The sequence below is a fragment of the Cherax quadricarinatus genome, chromosome 34, assembly GCF_038502225.1.
Source record: "Cherax quadricarinatus isolate ZL_2023a chromosome 34, ASM3850222v1, whole genome shotgun sequence".
Lineage (NCBI taxonomy): Eukaryota > Metazoa > Arthropoda > Malacostraca > Decapoda > Parastacidae > Cherax > Cherax quadricarinatus.
Window position 1 is genome coordinate 7,399,905 of NC_091325.1, and position 27,635 is coordinate 7,427,539.

At 39.1% G+C, this 27,635-nt stretch overlaps 1 protein-coding gene and 1 long non-coding RNA gene across 3 annotated transcripts in view; one reads left to right on the forward strand and one right to left on the reverse strand.

The window, feature by feature from the left end:
* The window catches only part of LOC128693743 (uncharacterized), a 35,964-nt gene extending 17,231 nt beyond the window's left edge, over positions 1-18,733 (forward strand). For both annotated transcript variants that reach the window (XM_053783594.2, XM_070091138.1), the window contains exons 6-7: positions 1,400-1,528; positions 12,627-18,733. In XM_053783594.2, the coding sequence (XP_053639569.1) occupies positions 1,400-1,528; positions 12,627-12,830 (333 nt within the window). In that variant the 3' untranslated portion in view covers positions 12,831-18,733. The remainder of the gene's footprint in view (positions 1-1,399; positions 1,529-12,626) is intronic.
* Positions 18,734-23,873: 5,140 nt separating this feature from the next.
* LOC138853587 (uncharacterized) overlaps positions 23,874-27,635 on the reverse strand; it is a 59,902-nt gene continuing 56,140 nt past the window's right edge. The window contains exon 3 of the long non-coding RNA XR_011392760.1: positions 23,874-25,345. This is a non-coding gene — a long non-coding RNA (uncharacterized lncRNA). The remainder of the gene's footprint in view (positions 25,346-27,635) is intronic.

A 27,635-nucleotide genomic window follows, 5' to 3' on the forward strand; every position in this document is an offset into this window, starting at 1 on the left:
GTGAGTGGTAAATTTTGGCATAGACTTTAGAGAATGGGTCTGTGGAGTGAGTGTGCACAGTGTAAAAAACAAAATCCTGCCCCATTCAGTGTATGATGGGAAAAGCAAATTTCTGACTGTTTGGTTTAAAATAGTGACATAGAGATGTTTTCTAAGATGGTTTTTATGGTTTTATTAGCAGTTTCTTGGGACTCTTTTGTTGCCGTTTTGACAGTCCTGTGGTTGTTGCCATAGAGCATTACGTGATTAATTCATTATTCTGGTGTCAAGATGTTTGGTATGCATTTTATTCAGAATATTCAATTAGGATTCGTGAAGAAAACACAGTATTTAAGCAGTGTCATTGCTGTACAATTGAAGGATGTGATTGTATATAGAATAAGCATTTCCATGAGGAAATTGAGAAGAATCCCTCCTCCATAAGCCATGTGTTGAAAGAGGCGACAAAAATGCCAGGAACAAGGGTTCAGTAACCCCTTCTGTATAAATTACTAAATGTAAAAAGAAGAGGTGGTTCTTTTTTGGGTCACCCTGCCTCGGTGGGAGATGGTGGGTTTTTTTTTTTTTTTTTTCCTCAAGTCAGCAGTCTCCCACTGAGGCAGGGTGACCCAAAAAGAAAGAAGAAAATACTTTAATCATTCAACACTTTCACCTCACTCATACATAATCATTGTCTTTGCAGAGGCACTCAGATACAACAGTTTAGAAGCATATATAAAGATACTGTATATGACATATCTCTCCAAACTGCCATTATCCCAAACCCCTTCTTTAACGTGTAGTCATGGTACTTCCCATTTCCAGTACTCAAGTCCAGCTATATAAAAATCACCAGTTTCACTAAATATTACCCTGCTCACACTCCAACAGCTCATCAGGAATATGATGGTTTTCTTCTTTTTCTTTTTAGTAAGCTATATGGGAAAAGGGGTTACTAGCCCATTGTTCCCAGCATTTTAATTGACTTTTACAATATGCATGGCTTATGAAAGAAAGATTCTTATTCCATTTCCCCTGGGATATGAAAGGAAAAGCAATAAGAATAAGAACTATTAAGATAAAATCTAAGAAAACTTAGATGAGTGTGTATATATAAACATGTACATGCATGTGTAGTGACCTTAGTGTAAGTAGAAGTAGCAAGATGTACCTGAAATCTTGCATGTTTGAGACAAAAAAAAAGACAGCAGCAATCCTACCATCATGTAAAACAAAATACATGCTTCCTCTTTATACTCACTTGGGAGGACAGTAGTACCTTCCTGAGTGGTTGCTGGTGGTATTAAAGAAAAAATTACTGATTTTCAATCTTGTTGGTATTGTATACCATTCTTGTAAAAAAAATATTTAAATTTAAGCATAAAGCTCTATGGTCTAAAAGTAATATATCTTGTTGCAGCATGGAGCAGTAGTCATGTTGTATGATCCCTGCACAGAACCTCTTGTGGTACACAGACTTCGTAAGTTGGTTACTGGGTGCATACGGAAGCACATCATCACCCCATATACATTTCTGTCTAAAGAACGAGTAAGTAATTTAATATTCTGTACCAACTAGAGATTAGTGAACTGAGCAGTTGAACTGTTTTCTTTTTCTAATAATATATCCACCATTCTTTATTTATGCCATTCCAGTTATGTATGACAGTAATTACAGATAGATTATTAAAAAATTTGTACAGACTTTATAGGAAGATTTTTTTTGCAAGTTTATCTTCACCTGCTGGTAGAAGAGACTGGCTGTGTATTGCCTTTGAATTTTTATTATTAAATATTATGGACCTGTTGAATTAGTAATGTAAAATAATTCTTCAGGAGTGATTATTTGCACCTAGAGAAGAGAGAAGTGCAGAGGAGAGAGAGAGATTTTGGGAAATGTTGAGTGTGTGGGGAGTTTTGAACCAAGTGAGAGAGTACTTGTGGCTGGGGATCTCAATGCTAAAGTGGGTAAAAATGTTGTGGAGGGAGTAGTAGGTAAACTTTTGGTGCTAGGGGTAAATGAAAATGGGGATCCCTTAATTGAAGTAATACATATTTTATGAAAAAGAGAATAAATAATTATACAAGGTATGATATAGCACATAATGAAAGTAGTTTGTTGGATTAGGTATTGCTGGATAAAAGGTTGATGGGTAGGTATCAGGATGTACATGTTTATAGAAGGGCAACAGATATATCAGATCATTATTTAGTTGTAGCTACAGTTAAAGTAAGAGGTAGAGGAGACAAAAGGAAAATGGCAACATCCAGTAAGAGAGAGGTGAAAGTGTATAAACTAAGGGAGTAGGAAGTTAGGGTGAGATATAAGCAACTATTGGCAGAAAGGTGGGCTAGTGCAAGCATGGGTAGTGGAGGGGTTGAAGTTAGTGTGAGATATAAGCAAATGTTGGCAGAAAGGTGGGCTAGTGCAAGCATTCCAATTCCCCACATTCCAATACTTCAGTATTGGAATGTGGGACAAAAGTTTGTGGCTATAGGAGTGTGAGTGCTGGAGGAAAGAGGAGCGATTGGTGGAATGATGAAGTAAAGGGCATGATAAAAGAGAAAAAGGTAGCTTATGAGAGCACAAGTGATAGAGTGGGAGAGGCACTGTCAAGAAATTTTGATGAAAATAAGAAAAAATTTTGAAGTGAGATGAACAAGTTAAGAAAGCCTAGGGAACAAATGGATTTGTCAGTTAAAAGCAGAGTAGGGTAGTTAGTAGATGGGGAGCTGGAGGTATTGGGTAGATGGCAGGAATATTTTGAGAAATTTTCAGATGTCGATGAAGAAAGGGAGGCGGTAATTTCATGCACTGGCAAGGGAGGTATAACATCTTTTAGCAATGGAGAAGAGCAGGATGTGGGTGTGGGGCAGGTGCATCAACACTATGTAGAATGAAAGGGGATAAAGCAGCTGGAGCTGATGGGATCATGACAGAAATGTTAAAAGCAGGGGGGATATAGTGTTGGAGTGGTTGGCATTTTTGTTTAATAAATGTATAAAAGAGGGGAAGGTACCTAGGGATTGGCAGTGTGTGTGTATAGTTCCTTTATATAAATGGAAGGGGGACAGAAGGGATTGTAAAAATTATAAGGGAATAAGTTTACTGAGTGTAGGTAGTAGGTTGGTAGACAGCAACCGCCCAGGGAGGTACTACCGTCCTGCCAAATGAGTGTAAAATGAAATCCTATAATTGTTTTACGTGATGGTAGGATTGCTGGTGTCCTTTTTTTTTGTCTCATAAACGTGCAACATTTCAGGTATGTCTTGCTACTTCTACTTACATTTAGGTCATACTACACATACATGTACAAGCATATATATACACACCCATCTGAGTTTTCTTCTATTTTCTTTCTAGTTCTTGTTCTTGTCTATTTCCTCTTATCTCCATGTGGAAGTGGAATAGAATTCTTCCTCCGTAAGCCATACGTGTCGTAAGAGGCGACTAAAATGCCAGGAGCAAGGGACTAGTAACCCCTTCTCCCGTATAAATTACTAAATTTATAAAGAGAAACTTTCGTTTTTCTTTTTGGGCCACCCTGCCTTGGTGGGATACGGCCGGTTTGTTGAAAAAAAAAATGTATAAAAGAGGGGAAGGTACCTAGGGATTGGCAGTGTGTGTATAGTTCCTTTATATAACGGGAAGGGGGACAGAAGGGATTGTAAAAATTATAAGGGAATAAGTTTACTGAGTGTAGGTAGTAGGTTGGTAGACAGCAACCGCCCAGGGAGGTACTACCGTCCTGCCAAGTGAGTGTAAAATGGAAACCTGTAATTGTTTTACATGATGGTAGGATTGCTGGTGCCTTTTTTCTGTCTCATAAATATGCAAGATTACAGATATGTCTTGCTACTTCTACTTACACTTAGGTCACACTACACATACATGTTTTTTTTTTTTTTTTCCAACAAGTTGGTCGTCTCCCACCGAGGCAGGGTGACCCAAAAAAAGAAAGAAAATCCTCAAAAAGAAAATACTTTCATCATCATTCAACACTTTCACCACACTCACACATTATCACTTCTTTTGCAGAGGTGCTCAGAATACAACAGTTTAGAAGCATATACATATAAAGATACACAACATATCCCTCCAAACTGCCAATATCCCAAACCCCTCCTTTAAAGTGCAGGCATTGTACTTCCCATTTCCAGGACTCAAGTCCGACTATAAGAAAATAACCGGTTTCCCTGAATCCCTTCACTAAATATTACCCTGCTCACACTCCAACAGATTGTCAGGTCCCAAGTATCATTCGTCTCCATTCACTCCTATCTAACACGCTCATGCACGCTTGCTGGAAGTCCAAGCCCCTCGCCCACAAAACCTCCTTTACCCCCTCTTTCCAACCCTTTCGAGGACAACCCCTACCCCTCTTTCCTTCCCCTATAGATTTATATGCTTTCCATGTCATTCTACTTTGATCCATTCTCTCTAAATGACCAAACCACCTCAACAACCCCTCTTCTGCCCTCTGACTAATGCTTTTATTAACTCCACACCTTCTCCTAATTTCCACACTCCGAATTTTCTGCATAATATTTACACCACACATTGCCCTTAGACAGGACATCTCCACTGCCTCCAACCGTCTCCTCGCTGCTGCATTTACCACCCAAGCTTCACATCCATATAAGAGTGTTGGTACTACTATACTTTCATACATTCCCTTCTTTGCCTCCATAGATAACGTTTTTTGACTCCACATATACCTCAACGCACCACTCACCTTTTTTCCCTCATCAATTCTATGATTAACCTCATCCTTCATAAATCCATCCGCCGACACGTCAACTCCCAAGTATCTGAAAACATTCACTTCTTCCATACTCCTCCTCCCCAATTTGATATCCAATTTTTCTTTATCTAAATCATTTGATACCCTCATCACCTTACTCTTTTCTATGTTCACTTTCAACTTTCTACCTTTACACACATTCTCAAACTCATCCACTAACCTTTGCAATTTTTCTTTAGAATCTCCCATAAGCACAGTATCATCAGCAAAAAGTAACTGTGTCAATTCCCATTTTGAATTTGATTCCCCATAATTTAATCCCACCCCTCTCCCGAACACCCTAGCATTTACTTCTTTTACAACCCCATCTATAAATATATTAAACAACCATGGTGACATTACACATCCCTGTCTAAGACCTACTTTTACCGGGAAGTATTCTCCCTCTCTTCTACACACCCTAACCTGAGCCTCACTATACTCATAAAAGCTCTTTACAGCATTTAGTAACTTACCACCTATTCCATATACTTGCAACATCTGCCACATTGCTCCTCTATCCACTCTATCATATGCCTTTTCTAAATCCATAAATGCAATAAAAACTTCCCTACCTTTATCTAAATACTGTTCACATATATGCTTCAATATAAACACTTGATTTACACATCCCCTACCCACTCTGAAGCCTCCTTGCTCATCCGCAATTCTACATTCTGTCTTACCTCTAATTCTTTCAATTATAACTCTACCGTATACTTTTCCTGGTATACTCAGTAAACTTATTCCTCTATAATTTTTACAATCTCTTTTGTCCCCTTTCCCTTTATATAAAGGGACTATACATGCTCTCCGCCAATCCCTAGGTACCTTCCCCTCTTTCATACATTTATTAAACAAAAGTACCAACCACTCCAACACTATATCCCCCCCTGCTTTTAACATTTCTGTCATGATCCCATCAGTTCCAGCTGCTTTACCCCCTTTCATTCTACGTAATGCCTCACGTACCTCCACCACACTTACATTCTGCTCTTCTTCACTCCTAAAAGATGATATACCTCCCTGGCCAGTGCATGAAATTACCGCCTCCCTTTCTTCCTCAACATTTAAAAATTCCTCAAAATATTCTCGCCATCTACCTAATACCTCCCTCTCCCCATCTACTAACTCCCCTACTCTGTTTTTAACGGACAAATCCATACTTTTCCTAGGCTTTCTTAACTTGTTTAACTCCAAAATTTTTTTCTTATTTTCATTAAAATTTCTTGACAGTGCCTCTCCCACTCTTTCATCTGCTCTCCTTTTGCACTCTCTCACCACTCTCTTCACCTTTCTTTTACTCTCCATATACTCTGCTCTTCTTATAACACTTCTGCTTTGTAAAAACCTCTCGTAAGCTACCTTTTTCTCTTTTATCACACCCTTTACTTCATCATTCCACCAATCACTCCTCTTTCCTCCTGCCCCCACCCTCCTATAACCACAAACTTCTGCCCCACATTCTAATACTGCATTTTTAAAACTATTCCAACCCTCTTCAACCCCCCCACTACTCATCTTTGCACTAGCCCACCTTTCTGCCAATAGTCGCTTATATCTCGCCCGAACTTCCTCCTCCCTTAGTTTATACACTTTCACCTCCCTCTTACTTGTTGTTGCCACCTTCCTCTTTTCCCATCTACCTCTTACTCTAACTGTAGCTACAACTAAATAATGATCTGATATATCAGTTGCCCCTCTATAAACATGTACATCCTGGAGTCTACCCATCAACCTTTTATCCACCAATACATAATCTAACAAACTACTTTCATTACGTGCTACATCATACCTTGTATATTTATTTATCCTCTTTTTCATAAAATATGTATTACTTATTACCAAATTTCTTTCTACACATAGCTCAATTACCAACGCTCTTATATGGGTGTGAAGCGTGGGTGATGAATGTTGCAGCGAGGAGAAGGCTGGAGGCAGTGGAGATGTCATGTCTGAGGGCAATGTGTGGTGTGAATATAATGCAGAGAATTCGTAGTTTGGAAGTTAGGAGGAGGTGCGGGATTACCAAAACTGTTGTCCAGAGGGCTGAGGAAGGGTTGTTGAGGTGGTTCGGACATGTAGAGAGAATGGAGCGAAACAGAATGACTTCAAGAGTGTATCAGTCTGTAGTGGAAGGAAGGCGGGGTAGGGGTCGGCCTAGGAAGGGTGGGAGGGAGGGGGTAAAGGAGGTTTTGTGTGCGAGGGGCTTGGACTTCCAGCAGGCATGCGTGAGCGTGTTTGATAGGAGTGAATGGAGACAAATGGTTTTTAATACTTGACGTGCTGTTGGAGTGTGAGCAAAGTAACATTTATGAAGGGATTCAGGGAAACCGGCAGGCCGGACTTGAGTCCTGGAGATGGGAAGTACAGTGCCTGCACTCTGAAGGAGGGGTGTTAATGTTGCAGTTTAAAAACTGTAGTGTAAAGCACCCTTCTGGCAAGACAGTGATGGAGTGAATGATGGTGAAAGTTTTTCTTTTTCGGGCCACCCTGCCTTGGTGGGAATCGGCCGGTGTGATAATAAAAAAATAAAAATAAAAAATAAAAACATAGCTCAATTAAAGGATCCCCATTTACATTTACCCCTGGCACCCCAAATTTACCTACTACTCCCTCCATAACATTTTTACCCACTTTAGCATTGAAATCCCCAACCACCATTACTCTCACACTTGATTCAAAACTCCCCACGCATTCACTCAACATTTCCCAGAATCTCTCTCTCTCCTCTACACTTCTCTCTTCTCCAGGTGCATATACGCTTACTATAACCCACTTTTCACATCCAATCTTTATTTTACTCCACATAATCCTTGAATTTATGCATTTGTGGTCCCTCTTTTCCTGCCATAGCTTATCCTTCAACATTATTGCTACTCCTTCTTTAGCTCTAACTCTATTTGAAACCCCTGACCTAATCCCATTTATTCCTCTCCATTGAAACTCTCCCACCCCCTTCAGCTTTGTTTCACTTAAAGCCAGGACATCCAGTTACTTCTCATTCATAACATCCACAATCATCTCTCTCTTATCATTTGCACAACATCCACGCACATTCAGACTTCGCACTTTGACATTTTTCTTCTTATTCTTTTTAGTAATCTTTACAGGAAAAGGGGTTACTAGCCCATTGTTCCCGGCATTTTAGTTGACTTTTACAATACGCATGGCTTACGGAGGAAAGATTCTTATTCCACTTCCCCATGGATATAAAAGGAAAAGTAATAAGACCAAGAACTATTAAGATAAAATCAAAGAAAACTCAGATGAGTGTGTATAAATAAACATGTATATGTATGTGTAGTGTGACCTAAGTGTAAGTAGAAGTAGCAAGACGTACCTGTAATCTTGCATATTTATGAGACAGACAAAGGACACCAGCAATCCTACCATCATGTAAAACAATTACAGGCTTTCGTTTTACGCTCACTTGGCAGGACGGTAGTACCTCCCTGGGTGGTTGCTGTCTACCAACCTACTACTACTACTACTTGTACATGCATGTACAAGCATATATATACACACACCCCTCTGGGTTTTCTTCTATTTTCTTTCTAGTTCTTGTTCTTGTCTATTTCCTCTTATCTCCATGGGGAAGTGGAATAGAATTCTTCCTCCGTAAGCCATGCGTGTCGTAAGAGGCGACTAAAATGCTGGGAGCAAGGGACTAGTAACCCCTTCTCCCGTATATATTTTTAAAAGATGAAACTTTCGTTATTCCTTTTGGACCACCCCGCCTCAGTGGGATACGGCTGGTACATTGAGAGAAGAAGAAAACGTGCAAGATTTCAGGTATGTCTTGCTACTTCTACTTACATTTAGGTCACACTACACATACATGTACAAGCATATACAGGTCTCCCTCAACATTCACGTTTTCAGCTTTCGCGGGCTTCACACATTCGCGAATTCCCAACCGCCAAATTCCCAGCTGCCAAATCATATTTAAGTTTCCCGCCACCTGCGAGTCCCTACTACCCTCCCTCCGACCCCTGCACCTGGCAGCCAGCCCTCCCACCACTCGGTGTGGTGAGTGTTTTGTTTGTTCATTATTTGCTATTAAACTACAGTATAAATAATGTAAACCCATTCATGACTGCATATTGGAATAACTATTCGGACAGGTATTAGATGGTGACATCATGTGTTTACTCTTGAACTCAGCAAAGAATCAAACATTTCTGCTACTGCTAATAATAACAATAGTGATAATAATAATAATAAATACGATATAATTGAAGAAGGAAGTTGTACAAAAATACGAGGGAGTGGTTGACACATCGTCAGTATGGCTTTGTTTATGCTGGAGTGAACATTAGCCTCCCTGCTCTTCCAAACATTTCACAATAATTCATTGTGTTTGGTGCTTGTAGATTGAGTTTGACTCGAGCGGTAGAGGGAGCGGTAGAGGGAGCGGTAGAGGGAGCGGTAGAGGGAGCGGTAGAGGGAGCGGTAGAGGCAGCGGTTGAGGCAGCGGGTGAGGCTGCTGTTGAGGCAGCAATTGAGGCAGTGGGTGAAGCAGCTGTTGAGGCAGCGATTGAGGCAGCTGTTGAGGCAGCGATTGAGGCAGTGGGTGAGGCAGCGATTGAGGCAGTGGGTGAGGCAGCGATTGAGGCAGTGGGTGAGGCAGCGGTTGAGGCAGCGGTTGAGGCAGCTGTTGAGGCAGCGATTGAGGCAGTGGGTGAGGCAGTGGGTGAGGCAGCGATTGAGGCAGCGATTGAGGCAGCGATTGAGGCAGCGATTGAGGCAGTGGTTGAGGCAGTGGTTGAGGCAGCTGTTGAGGCAGTGGGATTGAGGCAGCGATTGAGGCAGCGATTGAGGCAGCGATTGAGGCAGCGATTGAGGCAGCGATTGAGGCAGCGATTGAGGCAGCGATTGAGGCAGCGATTGAGGCAGTGGTTGAGGCAGCTGTTGAGGCAGTGGGTGAGGTAGCGATTGAGGCAATGGTTGAGGCAGCTGTTGAGGCAGTGGTATTTAATAACATACATGTTATTAATAATTTTTTTTTTTTTTCTCCAACAAGTCGGCTGTCTCCCACCAAGGCAGGGTGACCCAAAAAAGAAAGAAAATCCCCAAAAAGAAAATACTTTCATCATCATTTAACACTTTCACCACACTCACACATTATCACTGTTTTTGCAGAGGTGCTCAGAATACAACAGTTTAGAAGCATATACGTATAAAGATACACAACATATCCCTCCAAACTGCCAGTATCCCAAACCCCTCCTTTAAAGTGCAGGCATTGTACTTTTATTATTTATAACATATATGTTATTAAATACCACTGCCTCAACCGCTGAATTATTGTGAAATGTTTGGACGAGCACGGAGACTAATGCTCAATCTAGCATAAACAAAGCCACACTGACGATGTGTCCACCACTCTTTCGTATTTTTGTACAATTTCCTTCTTCAATTATATTGTATTATTATTATTATTATTATTATTATTGTTATTATTAGCAGTAGCAGAAATGTTTGATTCTTTGCTGTGTTCAATAGTAAACACATGATGTCACAATCCAATACCTGTCCGAATAGCCACTCCAATATGCAGTCATGAATGGGTTTACATTATTTATACTGTAGTTTAATAGCAAATAATGAACAAATAAAACACTCACCACACTGAGTGGTGGGAGGGCTGGCTGCCAGTTGCGGGGGTCGGAGGGAGGGTAGTAGGGACTCGCAGTGGTTGAGACATTGGTGGAGGCAGTGGTGGAGTCTGTGGTAGAGTCTGTGGTATTTAATAACATACATGTTATTAAAGCATAACATGTATATATTTAGTACAGTTTATGACGTTTTCATGTATTTTATGATTGTTCATGGTTCAACAAGTTAAGGAAGCAGTATTGTATTATATTTCCCTACAATATATTGGGTCACCAAACATTCACGGTTTTTCAACATTCGCGAGGCTCTTGATCCCCTAACCCTCGCGAATGTTAAGAGAGATCTGTATATACACACCCCTCTGGGTTTTCTTCTATTTTCTTTCTAGTTCTTGTTCTTGTTTATTCCCTCGTATCTCCACGGGGAAGTGGAACAGAATTCTTCCTCCATAAGCCATGCGTGTTGTAAGAGGTGACTAAAATGCTGGGAGCAAGGGCCTAGTAACACCTTTTCCTGTATAAATTACTAAATTTATAAAGAGAAACTTTGGTTTTTCTTTTTGGGCCACCCTGCCTCGGTGGGATACAGCTGGTTTGTTGGAAAAAAAAAAAAAAGTTTACCGAGTATACTACCTGGTAAAGTGTACGGTAGGGTTATTATTGAAAGAATTAGAGGCAAGACAGAGAGTAGGATTACACACGAGCAAGGCGGCTTTAGAGTGGGTAGCGGATGTGTAGATCAAGTGTTTACATTGAAGCTTATATGTGAACAGTATTTAGATAAAGGTAATGAAGCTTTCGTTGCATTTATGGATTTAGAAAAGGCATATGATAGTGGATAGGGGAGCAATGTGGCAGATGTTGCAGGTGTGTGGAATAGGTAGTAAGCTACTAAATGCTGTAGTTTTTATGAGAATAGTGAGGCTCAGGTTAAGGTGTGAAGTAGAGAGGGAGATTACTTCCCAGTAAAAGTAGGTCTTAGACAGGGATGTGTAATGTCACCATGGTTGTTTAATATATTTATAGATGGGGTTGTAAAAGAAATAAATGCTAGGGTGTTGGGGAGAAAGGTGGGATTAAATTATGGGGAATCAAATACGAAATGGTAGTCGACAGTTACTTTTTGCTGATGATACTGTGCTTATGGGAGATTCTAAAGAAAAGTTGAAAAGGTTAGTGGATGAGTTTGGGAGGGTGTGTAAAGGTAGAAAGTTGAGAGTGAACATAGACAAGAGTAAGGTGATGAGGGTATCACATTGGAGAGAGGTAGTATGGAAGAAGTGAATGTTTTCAGATATTTGGGAGTTGAATTGTCAGCAGATGGATTTGTGAAGAATGGGGTTAACCATATAATTGATGAAGGAAAAAAGGCGAGTGGTGCATTGAGGTATCTGTGGAGACAAAAAACGCTATCCATGGATGCAAAGAAGGGAATATATGAAAGTATAGTGGTACCAACACTCTTATATGGGTGTGAAGCTTGGGTTGTAAATGCTGCAGTGAGGAAGTGGCTGGAGGCAGTGGAGATGTCCTGTCTAAGGGCAGTGTGTGGCATAAATATTATGCAGATAATTTGGAGTGTGGAAATTAGGTGGTGGTGTGGAGTTACTGAAAGTATTAGTCAGAGAGGTGAAGAGAGGTTGTTAAGGTGGTTTGGTTATTTAGAGAGAATGGAACAAAGTAGAATGACTTGGAAAGCACATAAATCTGTAGAGGAAGGAAGGAGGGGTAGGGGTCATCCTTGAAAAGGTTGGAGGGAGGGAGTAAAGAAGGTTTTGTGGGCAAGGGGCTTGGACTTTCAGCAAGCATGCGTGATTGTTTTAGATAGGAGTGAATGGAGACGAATGTTTTTTGGGACCTGAATAGCTGTTGGAGTGTGAACAAGGTAATATTTTGTGAAGGGATTCAGGGAAACTGGTTAGGTGGACTTGAGTCCTGGAAATGGGAAGTACAGTGCCTGCACTTTAAAGGCGGGGTTTGGGATATTGGCAGTTTGGAAAGACTTCTATACTGTTGTATCTGAGCACCTCTGCAAAGACAGTGATTATGTATGAGTGATGTTGAAAGTGTTGAATGATGATGAATGTATTTTCTTTTTGGGTTTTTTCTTTCTTGGGTTTTTCTTTCTTTTTGGGTTTTTCTTTTTGGGTCACCCTGCTTCGGTGGGAAATGGCCAACGTAAAAAAAGTAAATTATAATTTTGTGTGTATGGGTTTTATTTATAATTCAATTTTTTTCTCAGCCTTTAGCCTTAATAGCTTGGGGCTGCAGCCTGGAAATGTCTACTGTTGATGAGAAGGAAGTTAAGACTTTCATAAAGAAGTATGGACTCCATGGACCTGAAGGAAACTACACCAAAGATGGAGGCTATAAGGAAGGGCTCATTAGAAAAGCCAAATATCCTCCAGGATCAGGAGAAAAGGACTCTAATCTTTGTCCATCGTAAATCTTCTGCATCTGAAATGTCGGTTTCCAACCTTAATCTTACTCATTACTAGATTTCATGCTGCTTTGCATTTAAATTGCAAATCACAAAATTACTGTCTTGATTTTAAAAAAATCTTAAGTATTGCAGTAATTTAACATTCTGGCACGTTGATTTCATGTTTGTAATATTTTTGTGTTAGAGTATAATAGTAAAAATTTCCCCTTTTTATTGAAATTTTGAAAAATATCAATTAATGGTTCTTTAAGAAGCAGATTTTGGGAAATGCTCATTGGTTAGTTTAGTTTTTATTAAATGATGTTTAATGATAATGATATGTATATCAGAGGCCCTGTTGAGGGTGAGCATTGATGTGACAACAAGCATAGAGATGAAATCTTGATGAGATGTGTCTTGAGTTGAAAAGAAAGTGCCAGAGTTTCACCAACATCTAGGTGAAATGATGGGAAATTGAGGGCTTATTGATAGGCAGGTCATAGCCTTGGCAAGTGTGCAGGGAACTTGTCTGGTGTATGAAGAGGTGATCAGTGTAATCTCATGGAGGAGGCAGGTTCTCAGGTTTTCATTGCTGTTCTTTTGGCATAGTGGGCTAGATGGCAATGGTTGGGAACCATTTTAGTTTTGAGAAGGTCTTGGTGTCCAAGAGACCTCATATGATTACATAATCACTGTGCAGTACTTTGCTTATAAGTTGTGCAACACATGTTCTGTTTTGCTAGTATTTACCCTGTTCAAAAAATGAATTGTTCAATTTCAGAGTTTTGCACAGACTTGTATTAATTGGTGAACTGTAATATATAGTACTCTAGCTGATTATTGAATGAACATGTCCGCTTCGTCATTGCCAGTTATTACTTCAACAGGTGGGCCAGCAACTTCTGCTGCTGGAGGTTGATTGCAGGTGTTGGGGTTACTTGAATGCTGAGCTGAAACTTAGCAGTTTTGATTGCAAGTTCTTCAGGGGACTGGATATTTTCTGGGATCATCATCTTGGGGAGGTTGAATAAGTGGAACATTGACTAATTTTTATGTTGAAAGTTACTGTGTAAATTTCATTTTTCAGCTGGGCATTGACTAGGCATGTTTGTATCCTGCGTAGTGTGCTACCTTTGGAACATTGGTGCTGGGTCACTTTACATAGACCAAGCATGTTTGTATCCCTAGTGGTGTGCTATCTTGAAACACATTCTGGGTCAGTTGCAGTCAGTGTTGGCATGTAGATTAGCTGTTGGGTGACTTGTTGGATTTTGTCTACCTGAACTTGAGTTGTACCTTTATAGGTGATGGTCTTAGTGTTAAGTTTTTTCTATTTTTATTATTGATTACCCCCCTTTCTCAAGGGACTCTAGTATCTAGGTTGTGATGATCATCCCTTACAGTTGAGGTATTGTGGTGATCCTGAAGGTGTAGCCTTTCTTGGCACACTCGAGGCAAAACTTTTTGTTTTTCAAAGGACAGTCTTTTATAGTGATTGTGGTCATAGCAGTTCTGGCTAGGAGTTGTATGATGGTACTGGTTTTATTCAGTGTCCTGTGGATTGATGTGGTAACATGAGATCTTTAAACCATTTTGTATGACTCATTTTATCATTGATACTCTTTCAGGTCTAACCTTGATCATTTAGGCAATGTTGGGTAGTATGGTGATTTCACTGATTTTTGGCCCATGACTTCAGTCTCATGTTTATGGTAACTTGTTGATATTTTGGTGAGCTCTCAGCCCAGTGTTTTGATGAATACTGATCTCCTGGGTATCAGGGTGAGATGTAGAGCTACTTTCATGTCTTCATCTTTTAGCAAGCTCACTGCTGAAGTTGGTATAATTTTGTCAGCATTTGAAGGACTCCTTTGTTCCTATCAGGTTTGAGAATTTGATGCGTAGATTAATCTGTTGGTGCTTATTCAGTTAGGTCAGCTGTACTGCCTCTGGACCCTGATGGGTTTAGCACGTTGTTGTAATTCAAAAAATAATAATGTACTGCCTGTGAGAGACTGCTCTTGACACAGTGGGTGATTCCATCCCGCATGGAGATTCGAGAAGAGCCAGTTCAGTTTTTTCATATATAGTGGTACCTTGACTTATGAATATAATTCGTTACGTGACCCAGCTCATAACTCAATTTGCTCGTATATCAAGTCAATTTTCCTCAATGAAATTAATTGAAATGCCGTTAATCTATTCCAGCCCCCAAAAGACCACCCCAATTTTTTTGTTACAGGTTTTTAAATAAAAAAAAGTGTGTATAAATAACAAATGATTTTTCCTTTTTTGTCGATAGAGACAGCCAGAGCAGATCAGCCAGCCAGCCAGCTGGCCTGCTGAACGTGCATTACACATGTTCCAGAATTATTTCTCTTAGGGCATACGTTATAGAACATTCTGGCAGGATGACACTACCAGTGGTATCAAAATTGGAAGGCTGTTACACATTGGTTATTATCGAGGTTTTTGATATTTCCTCTCTCCTGCAAGTGGCGGCGTATCTGAAGCTTGCTCGTGACTCGTATTTTGGCTTGCAACTCAAAGCAAAAAATCGACTGAGTGACGGCTTGTAACTCGGAAAACTTGTAAGTTGGGGCACTTGTAAGTCAAGGTACCACTGTACACATTGAAAGCTGTGATTTAATAAAAAAATTAAAGTTTTGAAACAAAGTACAGCACATGTAATTTAGATAAGGATTTATGTTTTGTAATAAATAACTATTAAATTATTACCTGAAGAGAATCTCTTCCATATTTGTTAATACTGAATTATAAATTTATTAATATATTTTCAGTCAGTACTGTATTTCTGTAATTATCATTATATGAGTATACATGTATATATATATATGCATATATATTAATATCTGTGATAATGTTTATATGAATATTATTTTGAATAGTTAGAGTAATGATTTTTAGATCTGACATTTGGACCAAGGCCTGATAAGTTTGGGTTATCACCTTAGTTCACTGCCATAAACATACAGCGCTTGTAAGTTTTTTCAGACATTTGCTTTATTTTGATAGTTTTACATTGTATTAAAATAGAAAATATTGAACTTCATTAGAAAAAGTTTATTTTGTCAGTTTTAAGCAATTTTTATAATTGTTTAATTATTATTAATACAGTCTGCAACATCTGGCCTGGCTTCAGCAACAATGCTAGGTGGTATGTTAACGCATCAGATTGACAAGCCAGTGTTACCAGCAATTTAGCAGGGAAGTGTTAGTTTAGTAAACTGCCAAATGGAAACTAACTGTACAGTACTGTGATGAACAATACACAAATAACGTGGCACATAGAACAGTGAAACTTATGATGTAGTTTCGGTCTGACTTAGATCATTAACTAGTCACACCAAGTTGGACCGAAACATCATAAGTTTCATTCCCCTACGTGTACATTATTTGTGTATTCTCATTTCGTACTGAGAGAGAAAATCGAAATATGGCTCCTGTTTGTACAGCTTGGCACAACTTGGCCAACAGCCTGAAGTTGTGGATAGGTCTTGAATTTCGTTTCAAAGATGAAGCAGATACTGAGATACGAGAGATTAATGAGAGCACCACCATTCTCATTCTTGAGATGTAGCAGCGTCTTTGTTCTCATCCTTGAGATGTGCTATCAAGAAGATAGAATTCCTGCTTCAGGTTTCTGCCACTTGTAACAAACTAAAGAATTTCTTGATCACACATGATGACAGTTTGTTATTCAGTTTTATAAGTTTTTGGTAAAGCCTAGTCCCAATATCCTCAAGAAATTATCATCTGAAAGTTTTCATGAGTGTCAATGTTTCTCTTATCTGGGCTGTGCAATTTTACCAAATGGCATGTAATGCTGTCCCCAGCTTAATTCAAAGGAAAGGCAAAGTCTTATTCTTGCATTGATGTATATTAGGTCCAGCAGCAACACTTGTACAATATGCAGAGCAAGAATGACTATGTAGTGAAATCCACACCAGAGGATTAAGGCCTGACTTGAATTACTTCATCAGCCTACTTTGCTGGACACTGTTTCACAAAAAGTAAGGTATTAAGTCCAGCTGCGCAACTCCCTTTAGAACTACACACATGGGATACACTGGCACTTGACAGCCCAAATAAAGGTACTGTATGTTATGTACTTTGGCTAAAAGCTGCTCTAATTTTAAGAGGTAGTGATAGCAACACCCACATCCTGTCTTAATATTTTAACACTCCTTTATTTCTTATGAATCAAAAATTGCAGTACTGTACTGTGTGGATAGAGCATTTCACAACTTGCAGTTTTATTATTTTCTATGAGGCTCCAGCACGTCTTCATCTCCATTTCCAGTTAGTGGGTTGTAAATTCGTAACTTATGGTTTACTTTGTCTCTAATTGGCTGTATTACACTTCTCTACATAGTTTTCCTTAGCAAAATTCTGCTGAAATTCTTAGAATCCACCTTCCTGCAGCTACCTTTGCAATAATAGTATGAAATATTTCTGAAATGGCCATAATGCAGAGATTGTTGGAGGGATTTAGAAGGGTGTGTTGAAAGTTAGAAGTGGGCATAGAAAAGAGTAGTGAAAGATTGGATGTCATACTGGAGGAAGTACAGAAGAAGTGATTGTATTGTATTTAGATATTAGGGTGAATTTTGGCAAATGGGTGCATGAAAGATGTGGTCATTTATGCAATAGATAAAAAAAAGGAGAGACTAGAGTGTTGAGATCTGGTAAAAAAAAAATAATTTGTTATTGGATGTTAAAAAAAAAAAGTTGATGTGTCACGGGTTGGTGGTACCAACACATTTTGGAAGGTGAATGGCATGGTACTGCTGTCACGTAGTAGGTGAAGGCATGTTTAAGGTCATTGCAGAGAGAATATAGTACAGGAAATAGAGTGAAGAAATTTTAAGACAGTGGGGGTTGAATAAAAGATAATTCATGGAGCAAAAAAAGATTTGTGGAGATGGTGTGGTCATTTAGTATTATAATTATGAGATGGAAGGTATTCAGGCTCAATTCAGAGATCCGGAGCACAGATCCAATTCCCTAGAGCAAGAGCCCTTCACCAGCGTCAAGGAACCTCCCTTGAGGTGGGTCATTTAGTAGAAAGGTTGGAGCAAGGTAGGCTAACCAAGAGGGTGTATAACCCTGATGTGGATGAAGGGAGGTGTTGGGGTTGGGGCAGAGGAATGATGTGAAAGTTGTTTTGTGGTGTCCAATTGTGTGGATGCCTCCACTTGCAAACCAGTTGACTACCCTGTGTGTTCATCTTCACTACATTGCATTATTTTGCATTTGTGCTAATCTACCATGGTTGTGAAGTATTAGAGTTCAACACTTTTTCCCAGAAAACTGTATACAAAACTATGAGTGGTTGGTTACCCGAAGGTTGGGCTCTGACAAGTTTTACTGTATGCAGGTATAGTACAGGTATTTGTTTTATATATATATACTGTATATACATATATATTTTATATATGAATAGGCTATATGTAGGTAGATCTTAATTCTTCCTGGGCTTTTAAGTGATATGTTATTGAAAATGTTTTTAATTTAAAATTTCTAAGAGAGGTTTTGATAGTATATTCCTTACGTGCACATTATTTTATGGAAGACAAAGAATTTAACTAGAGTTTTTCCTAAAATGTTCACCATTTTGAGGAAATTGTTGGTCTGATTTTAATTTAATTTTTTTGCATAAACATTTAGTGTGAGGGGCACCAAATATATGCCCTCACACTAAAATTAATGCTTTATCAGAAAATTGCAAGATTGTTTTTAATATTTAATTTGTTATATGAAGTTAGCCTTTCAGACCTTGGTTCTAAGATCCTTCCTACTCCTATTCTTCATAAGGTATTTAGTACTAGGGATTATACCTTTAATGTGTAAGAACTGATGTGGGTAATCAGAGAAAGAAGAATTTTGAAATATACACAAGAGAATTTTGAGTTTCCTTGTATGTATCGCTGTATAGCCCTTGTGGCTTAGCGCTTCTTTTTTTATTATAATAATAATCCTTGTATGTAAAGGAATGATACTGAAACTTTGGAAAATATTTGTATGAAGGTACGTATAGATGTATAGATACCTGGACACATCTTTGAGTGGCCATCCAAATGCCTTTAAATAGTACATTGAGGGCAATATTAAGAAACAGACTGATGCCATTTATGTAAAGTTTAACCAATGATACATGGGATATGTAGAATGTTTGTGTTTCTAGTATCTGAGTAGCTTGTATCTAAGCCAAAAAATGGAAATGGTGGACAAAAATTATATGAAAGTCTTATCTCTTCAGATACTAAAAATACCCATTTGTAACATATTTATGCACGACTAGAATTGTGTTGCTTTAAAGAGAAATATATTAATGGCAAGATAGATTCAGCAAAAAAAAAAAAAATAGTATTGATTTTGTTTGGATACTGTATTTTGTAGTACACAATCGAATCATTATTGATCAGATTTATTAATGAAATATAATGTAATAACTAACTTTTACCTTAATTGAGACTGAATATGTAGATCCTGTTCTGTCTCCCTGGCAAACAGTGATGGAATGAATGATGAAAGTGTTTCTTCTTTTTTTGAGTTACCCTGCCTGGGTGGGAAATGGCCCAATGTGTTAATTAACAACTGACAGTATCACTGTAAAAACTGTATGGATATAGAGCTGTGGATTCTTCATTATTGCATATGATGTATTGAAATCTGGAATATATAGTATTAGCACTGCTGTCAGACAGTTTAAAAGGAAGTTTGTTTCTATTTTGCTTTGTATAAATTATTAAAAATGCCATTTACTTATAAGTTTTTTATGTGTTCTACTGCGGTTGCATTCTTTATAGTTTTTTGCAGCTACTTCATTCATAAATATGTTTAAAACTGCTAATTAGAATTACTGTTTAGTGGATCCCCTCCAGTGAGAGGCCTTGATGCCTGAGAAGGGCTCTTGGTACAAGAAATTGGACTTACCCTTTCCTTGGATCGAATCTGATTGCTTCCCAATCCATATGCTATATGACTGAGTTTCATCTCTTCCCCCCTATTATATTGATATACATTGGAAGAGGGTAAGGTACCTAGGGATTGGCAGAGAGCATGCATAGTTCCTTTGTATAAAGGCAAAGGGGATAAAAGAGAGTGCAAAAATTATAGGGGGATAAGTCTGTTGAGTGTACCTGGTAAAGTGTATGGTAGAGTTATAATTGAAAGAATTAAGAGTAAGACGGAGAATAGGATAGCAGATGAACAAGGAGGCTTTAGGAAAGGTAGGGGGTGTGTGGACCAGGTGTTTACAGTGAAACATATAAGTGAACAGTATTTAGATAAGGCTAAAGAGGTCTTTGTGGCATTTATGGATTTGGAAAAGGCATATGACAGGGTGGATAGGGGGGCAATGTGGCAGATGTTGCAAGTGTATGGTGTAGGAGGTAGGTTACTGAAAGCAGTGAAGAGTTTTTACGAGGATAGTGAGGCTCAAGTTAGAGTATGTAGGAAAGAGGGAAATTTTTTCCCAGTAAAAGTAGGCCTTAGACAAGGATGTGTGATGTCACCGTGGTTGTTTAATATATTTATAGATGGGGTTGTAAGAGAAGTAAATGCGAGGGTCTTGGCAAGAGGCGTGGAGTTAAAAGATAAAGAATCACACACAAAGTGGGAGTTGTCACAGCTGCTCTTTGCTGATGACACTGTGCTCTTGGGAGATTCTGAAGAGAAGTTGCAGAGATTGGTGGATGAATTTGGTAGGGTGTGCAAAAGAAGAAAATTAAAGGTGAATACAGGAAAGAGTAAGGTTATGAGGATAACAAAAAGATTAGGTGATGAAAGATTGAATATCAGATTGGAGGGAGAGAGTATGGAGGAGGTGAACGTATTCAGATATTTGGGAGTGGACGTGTCAGCGGATGGGTCTATGAAAGATGAGGTGAATCATAGAATTGATGAGGGAAAAAGAGTGAGTGGTGCACTTAGGAGTCTGTGGAGACAAAGAACTTTGTCCTTGGAGGCAAAGAGGGGAATGTATGAGAGTATAGTTTTACCAACGCTCTTATATGGGTGTGAAGCGTGGGTGATGAATGTTGCAGCGAGGAGAAGGCTGGAGGCAGTGGAGATGTCATGTCTGAGGGCAATGTGTGGTGTGAATATAATGCAGAGAATTCGTAGTTTGGAAGTTAGGAGGAGGTGCGGGATTACCAAAACTGTTGTCCAGAGGGCTGAGGAAGGGTTGTTGAGGTGGTTCGGACATGTAGAGAGAATGGAGCGAAACAGAATGACTTCAAGAGTGTATCAGTCTGTAGTGGAAGGAAGGCGGGGTAGGGGTCGGCCTAGGAAGGGTTGGAGGGAGGGGGTAAAGGAGGTTTTGTGTGCGAGGGGCTTGGACTTCCAGCAGGCATGCTTGAGCGTGTTTGATAGGAGTGAATGGAGACAAATGGTTTTTAATACTTGACGTGCTGTTGGAGTGTGAGCAAAGTAACATTTATGAAGGGATTCAGGGAAACCGGCAGGCCGGACTTGAGTCCTGGAGATGGGAAGTACAGTGCCTGCACTCTGAAGGAGGGGTGTTAATGTTGCAGTTTAAAAACTGTAGTGTAAAGCACCCTTCTGGCAAGACAGTGATGGAGTGAATGATGGTGAAAGTTTTTCTTTTTCGGGCCACCCTGCCTTGGTGGGAATCGGCCGGTGTGATAATAAAAAAAAAAAAAAATAACATTGAATCAATTTTTACAAAGGGCATGCATGCCTGGAAAATATGCCAAGCCTGTTAATGCAGATCAAAGAGAAAATAGGGTTGCATTCCAGGCACATCTGACCCTCTCAGGTTTAGCACTTCATTTATTATCATCATCATCCAGACACCTCTCAGTAGTATAGTATTTTCCTTTTTCATCTCGTTTAAAATCATATGGAGGAGACGGTGCTTGGTGAAGGTAGAGTAATTTTCATACTTTCAAAGAATTTCTCACTTTTGATAATATGCTTTAGCATATTTTATTTTATTAAAAAGGCTTTAGCATTTAGTGAACCTGAATGAGTCGCAGATCTTTTAATTTTGGCTGCATTCATATTTTCTGCTTATACAGTATTCATTAACATGAGATGCAGCCGAGAGGCTGCAAGCATTCCATTCCATTCGTTTAAGACGATTATGGGAAAGAAAATTTAAAAAATTACATTTGAGAGCATTTTGAGGTGCTATGGTTAAATATCCAGGAAGTTTTTAAGCACTACAGAAACTTGAGGAATACAATTATGATATTCATAGGATAAATATTAAACCCACTGGAGTTGTATAATCCCTGGAGAATGAAACATTATCAGTTTTGATACAATGAGTTTTTTTTTTTTTTAATAAGGAGTCCAACTCCAAGTTACCTCCTTCAAGGGTCGTCCAATTTCAAATGCCCCCAAATTTTGGTTGCTAAGTATTTTGGGCAACCTCAGTGATGTTGTCGTCAGAGTGATGAACTTGAGGCAGTAACCTGGTGTGGAAAAAGGCACTTAAGTACACAGGTCTTTTTCCACATCTTGTTGGTATCACAATACCATATTTCAGTAACCTGGTAGACACAGGTCTGTAAACTCTTGATGCCATATTTAGACAACTTTTGTATATGATGGTAAATGGATTTTCTGTGTGCATGATACTTTTGAAGTTTGATGCTCATTTTATCAAACATAATTAGTTAGGATCTACTTTGGATTTCACTCATTATGTAACATTAAATATTAACATTTTAAGTGGAATATTACCAAAACAATTTTTTTTTTGGCTTCAAGAAAATGTTTTATATACAATATAATTCTCACTAGTAAGCAGTTGCATGTAATATTAGTTATTCAGGTGTATTATGAAATAAGTTCAGGTTTAGAGCTTGTTTGATTATATGACAGTATTAAATAAATGCTAAACTGATATTATTACAATCAAAACTAAGCTCTTGTGCAACAGCATTGACTATACATGTTCATTATCTCTTGGTGAATTTTCCCTGATATATCTATATAATATATATACTCTTGAGACTACATCATTATGTAAATGAATACTACATTATAGTATTTAATATACAGTAGTACATTATATTGCTAGAATTTGTCACTGCTTGATTTTTGATTGAAAGGTTTTATTAGTGTTATAATTTTTCAAAGCGTGTGGAGAGAAAAGGATTGGGAAAGGAATTCAAAAAAAAAAAATACAGTACATATATATTTCACAATATATCAGATCATGTTATGATTATGGCATCTGGTTTTATAAAATAACTGGGTTAGATTTATAATTGTATTGATATGAGCAGCATTTTAATTCAGAAAAATAGTCATTAAATTCTGCTATTTATCTAAATTTGAAATGCAACACACAAGAAATTACCTGTAATGAGTTGTCATTGGACTATGCAATATTGTTTGAAGAGTATTTGTCAGCCCAGGTGGACATAGTAATTTAATGATTGTTGAAATCTATAATAATATAACTATACCACTATATCCACCTGGGCTGGCATATATTCATCAATGTTGCATACCATTTTTTGCACCATTAATGCTGAATGATCCATACAAGTTTAATGGTTTTTCAAAAGTAGAATAATATAAAAATGTACGGATCATTCAGCATTAATGGTGCAATAATTATTTTACTCACATTAGCTGACTTTGCCTCTTCACACAACTTTATCCTGTGTGTGTGTGTGTGTGTGTGTGTGTGTGTGTGTGTGTGTGTGTGTGTGTGTGTGTGTGTGTGTGTGTGTGTGTGTTGTTCACCATAAACAATATTTATCTTTGATAATGTTACTTTAAAAAGGTATTTACCAGAATCATTATTTTCATGGCATAAAATACCAACAGGCAAATGAGTAAGACGTTCAACTGTTAGGTATCTTTATTGCTAGTTTAGAAAGACACGTAAGCAAACACTGACACATTTATTAGAAAACGTTTCGGTCCTGGGACCTTGATCACTTCTAACATACAGAGGTAGAAAGGCATTATATATAGGTGGAGAGTGAGGTGTGACGCACGTGACCTGAGGAATGTCATAAGAACATATGTTCTTATGTTCTTATGACATTCCTCAGGTCACGTGCGTCACACCTCACTCTCCACCTATATATAATGCCTTTCTACCTCTTTATGTTAGAAGTGATCAAGGTTCCAGGACCGAAACGTTTTCTAATAAATATGTCAGTGTTTGCTTACGTGTCTTTCTAAACTAACTTGTCGGTATTTATTACCAAGGTTTATACCATCTTTATTGCTGAAGTGCTTTGCCAGCTCTGTAGGCTTCAGTTGAATACAGGAGTGACTAAATATTGGAGACAGCAGTGGCTAGGTAAAGTAGTGATCTATCCCTCAGCCTTGATCAATTAAGATTATGGAGTTGAACACTTCATAAGGTTGAGGAACTGAAAAACACATCCTTCACTGCTTTTACTGTCTCAAATATTAATTTCTTGTATTTGAAGAAGTTACAAAGCAAGCAGAATGTTTCTACAATAGATTCCCAACTGTTGCAATTGTCTTACTAAGGAGAATGTTGCCCTGACACTGAGGAGTTAATCATCCTCTCAGAACAATTAATCAGTTTATGCTTTTGGGGGCTAATCAAATGTCAACCCTTAGCCTATCTTTAAAAGAAATATTAATAGACTTGTGTATAAATTGGCATTGTAATCAGTTTGATCATCTACTTAGCTTAAAAAACATGTTTGTGGCAGTGTGGAGACCTCAAAGGTTGAATTATTTCAAAGTTGATAAGACCTGTGGGCTGTAAGCTTAGTAAGATGTAAACAAGAAGTGCATATTTTTCATTGTTCAAGGTGGTGATGTACTAATGCACTATTTTTCTGGTAACTTGTGAACTGTATCTTGTGTATAAACATTGTGCATGTTTATCACTTCACTTATACTGGATTGTATATATAAAATGGAAAAAAATGTATCTCAGTAAAGCATGATGGATATTTTTGTTTCAGTAAGCTGCCTTTCAAAAACTGCATTAGCATAGCATACACACACATGAGTATTTTTTTTTTTTTTTCCTTTGAAGGCAGACATTACTACCTTTGGCTGCACTGGCTTGTTTCTAGCACCATACTGTTTTAGCCCTTCTCAATAAGCACCACCCATTTTGGGCACAGTGCTTAGTTTTTTTTTTTTTTGTCTTTGCAAACATTACATTGAGATTTTGTATTTACAGTAGTGGGTTGCAATGCAAAAAGCCTCTATTATGCCTAGGCATTATAAGTTAGAGTAGCTTTAATAAAGCACAAGACATTTTTTTAGTACATGTATGGTGTGCAGCTTGTTCAAGATTGCTCAGCAATGCTGTATAACCCTAGTTTGTTTAGCACTTCATTTTGATTATCATCATTCAGAATATTGTTATAATGTAAACAAAGCTAACAATCAGGTGTTTTACACAGGAAAAGTGCATACTAGTGTCTTCATTGGAAAAATAAGTTTGCTGGGGCAAGTAGGTGTTCAATGTCTACCCAGATAAACTTCATGTAGCTGTTGTATCTGGATGTCGTGCTGCTTTGGGATTCCTTCTGTGGAGGAAGATAAAATGTTAGTAATTTTCTTACCAAAAATTAATGTAGCTTAGTATAAAGGATAAATGAATAGATACTCTGCTACTAACTACTAAGGTGGAAAGAGAAATTAAAGCAGAATGGTAGGGAGTGGATCAGCTTGCTGATTCTTAATGGTTTGACTCTGTGATTACCTATTAAGATTCATTATAATTAGACTAACAACCCAATTATTATTATAATCAAATAACGCACTAAACCGACAAGGGTCAATATAACCCAAGGGAGGTTCCGTGACCCTGGTAAGGAAATCTTGATTCAAGTAATTGAACCTGATCTTCCCTTCCTTGGATTGATCCTGATGGCCCTCATGTTTCACTAGACTGACTCCTAGCCTAGTACTTCATGAATGTAATATCATCCATAATACTTCCTCAAATATAATATTGGTCCATTTAACTTTAAGGAAAATGACTTGGGAGATATTTTAGTGACTATTCTTCTTGATAATATATGCTCTTTGAATACTTAATTCCTCTTCAAGGGGGGCTCCTTGGCGTGGTGAAGAGGCTCTTGGTCTGAGGAATTAGACCTATCGGTCTTCTTCCTCAGACCGAACCTAATTACCCCCCAATCTCCCCTCCCCTATCCCATCCTCCCCATCCTCCCCTTTTTCCTTTCCTCCTCCTCCTCCCCACTCCTCCCTTTTGCCCTTCCTCTTTTTGTCCTTTGGGATTTCTCCCACAGGCGCGCTAGTTCCTGGGTAGGAGAAAGGATACCGGGGTCCATCCCATTCCGTTGAGGTTCTTAGCGGTGGCGTAGTTTGCCGTGGAATCTGGATCGCCTGGGGATGTCCCGATCCCTCTCCGGTATCCCGGAGTAGCTTTGGGTGTCTTTCGGGCGACGAGTGTATCTCTGGAAGCCACCTTTCGGATTCCGGGGGTGGTGGCCGAAGGAGGTATGCTTTGTGGCGGATATCCGGCCGCCCTCTCTTTTGTCCACCGAGGTAGCTCGGCAGATGTGAGGTTGCTATCCCGGATTGTTAGTTTACTAGCATGATGGGTAGGGTATGGCACGGGTTCCATGCTGCATCTGCGCTACTTGCGGTGCTGAGGTCCTCTTGGGCGCGGAGGGAGATTTCTGGCCCTTTCATTCCTCCTAGGACCTATCCCTCCCCGGTCCCCCCTTTTTTTTTCTTTTTTTTATTTTTATTTTCTTTTCTTCTTTCTTTTTTTTTCTTAAAAACAAAAAGAAAGAAGTAACCTAACCATGGCAGCCCTAGTCCATGAACCTGGTACCCCCGGGCCCCTTCTTGATACCGCACCCCGTTCTGACCCCGCCTCGTCTTTGGACCACTCTTCAGACATTCCTCATGCCTCTGTACCTATTGCCGGTGCTGTTTCCTCACCCGCTTCAGGTACTGAGGCCTCGACTGACTCCTTCGATTTATCAGACCTTCGCTCTCCTCTGACTATGCTTCCGGCCTCTCCCTCTACGGTGCGGCAATTTTCAAATCGCCGACCCGTTCCACGTCGGACCAACTCTGGTCCCACGCCTAAACGTCAACGACAATTACCTGCTGATGATACTTCTCCACCTTCACCTTCTCGTTCTTCTCAGAAACGATCGACACGTCCTTCACTACCTTTCCACGCTCAGTTTCAGACTGAACAGTGGACTAAATTCTTCACTTTACGACCAACTTCCTCTACTGCCTATCTTTCTGACCATAGTATTGGCAAGGCACTCCTACGCCATGTTGGTAAAGATATTTCTTTTCATGCTCTTAAGAGCGGTACGCGCATCATTACCGTACAGAATGCTACCCAGGCTCGTGAGCTCTCTCGTCTTTCCCATATAGATACTGTTCCTGTCACCCTTGAAAAACATCATTCCCTCAATTCTTGTAGTGGTACCGTCATTCTGCCCCATACCATAGTTCAACAAAATTTCCAGACATGTGGCACCGACATTCTAGAACAGCTGGAACTCCAAGATCTCCCAATCCTCAAGGTAGACACTTACGTTCTTCCTGCCCGTGGGCGGAGACGATACCCTAGCAATGTGGCTCGTTTAACTTTTGACAGCCGAGAACTCCCATCCTCAGTTTATATAGCAGGACATCGGTTACAAGTTCGAAAGGTGATCCCTACACCACAACAGTGTAGAAATTGCTGGCGATTTGGCCATCCAGCGAAATATTGCAGATCTATCGCCGAATGCCCAGTCTGTGGTGCCGATGACCATTCTAATACGTCTTGCAATCGATCTCCCTCTTGCCTTAACTGTCATGAGGCTCACCCTTCGT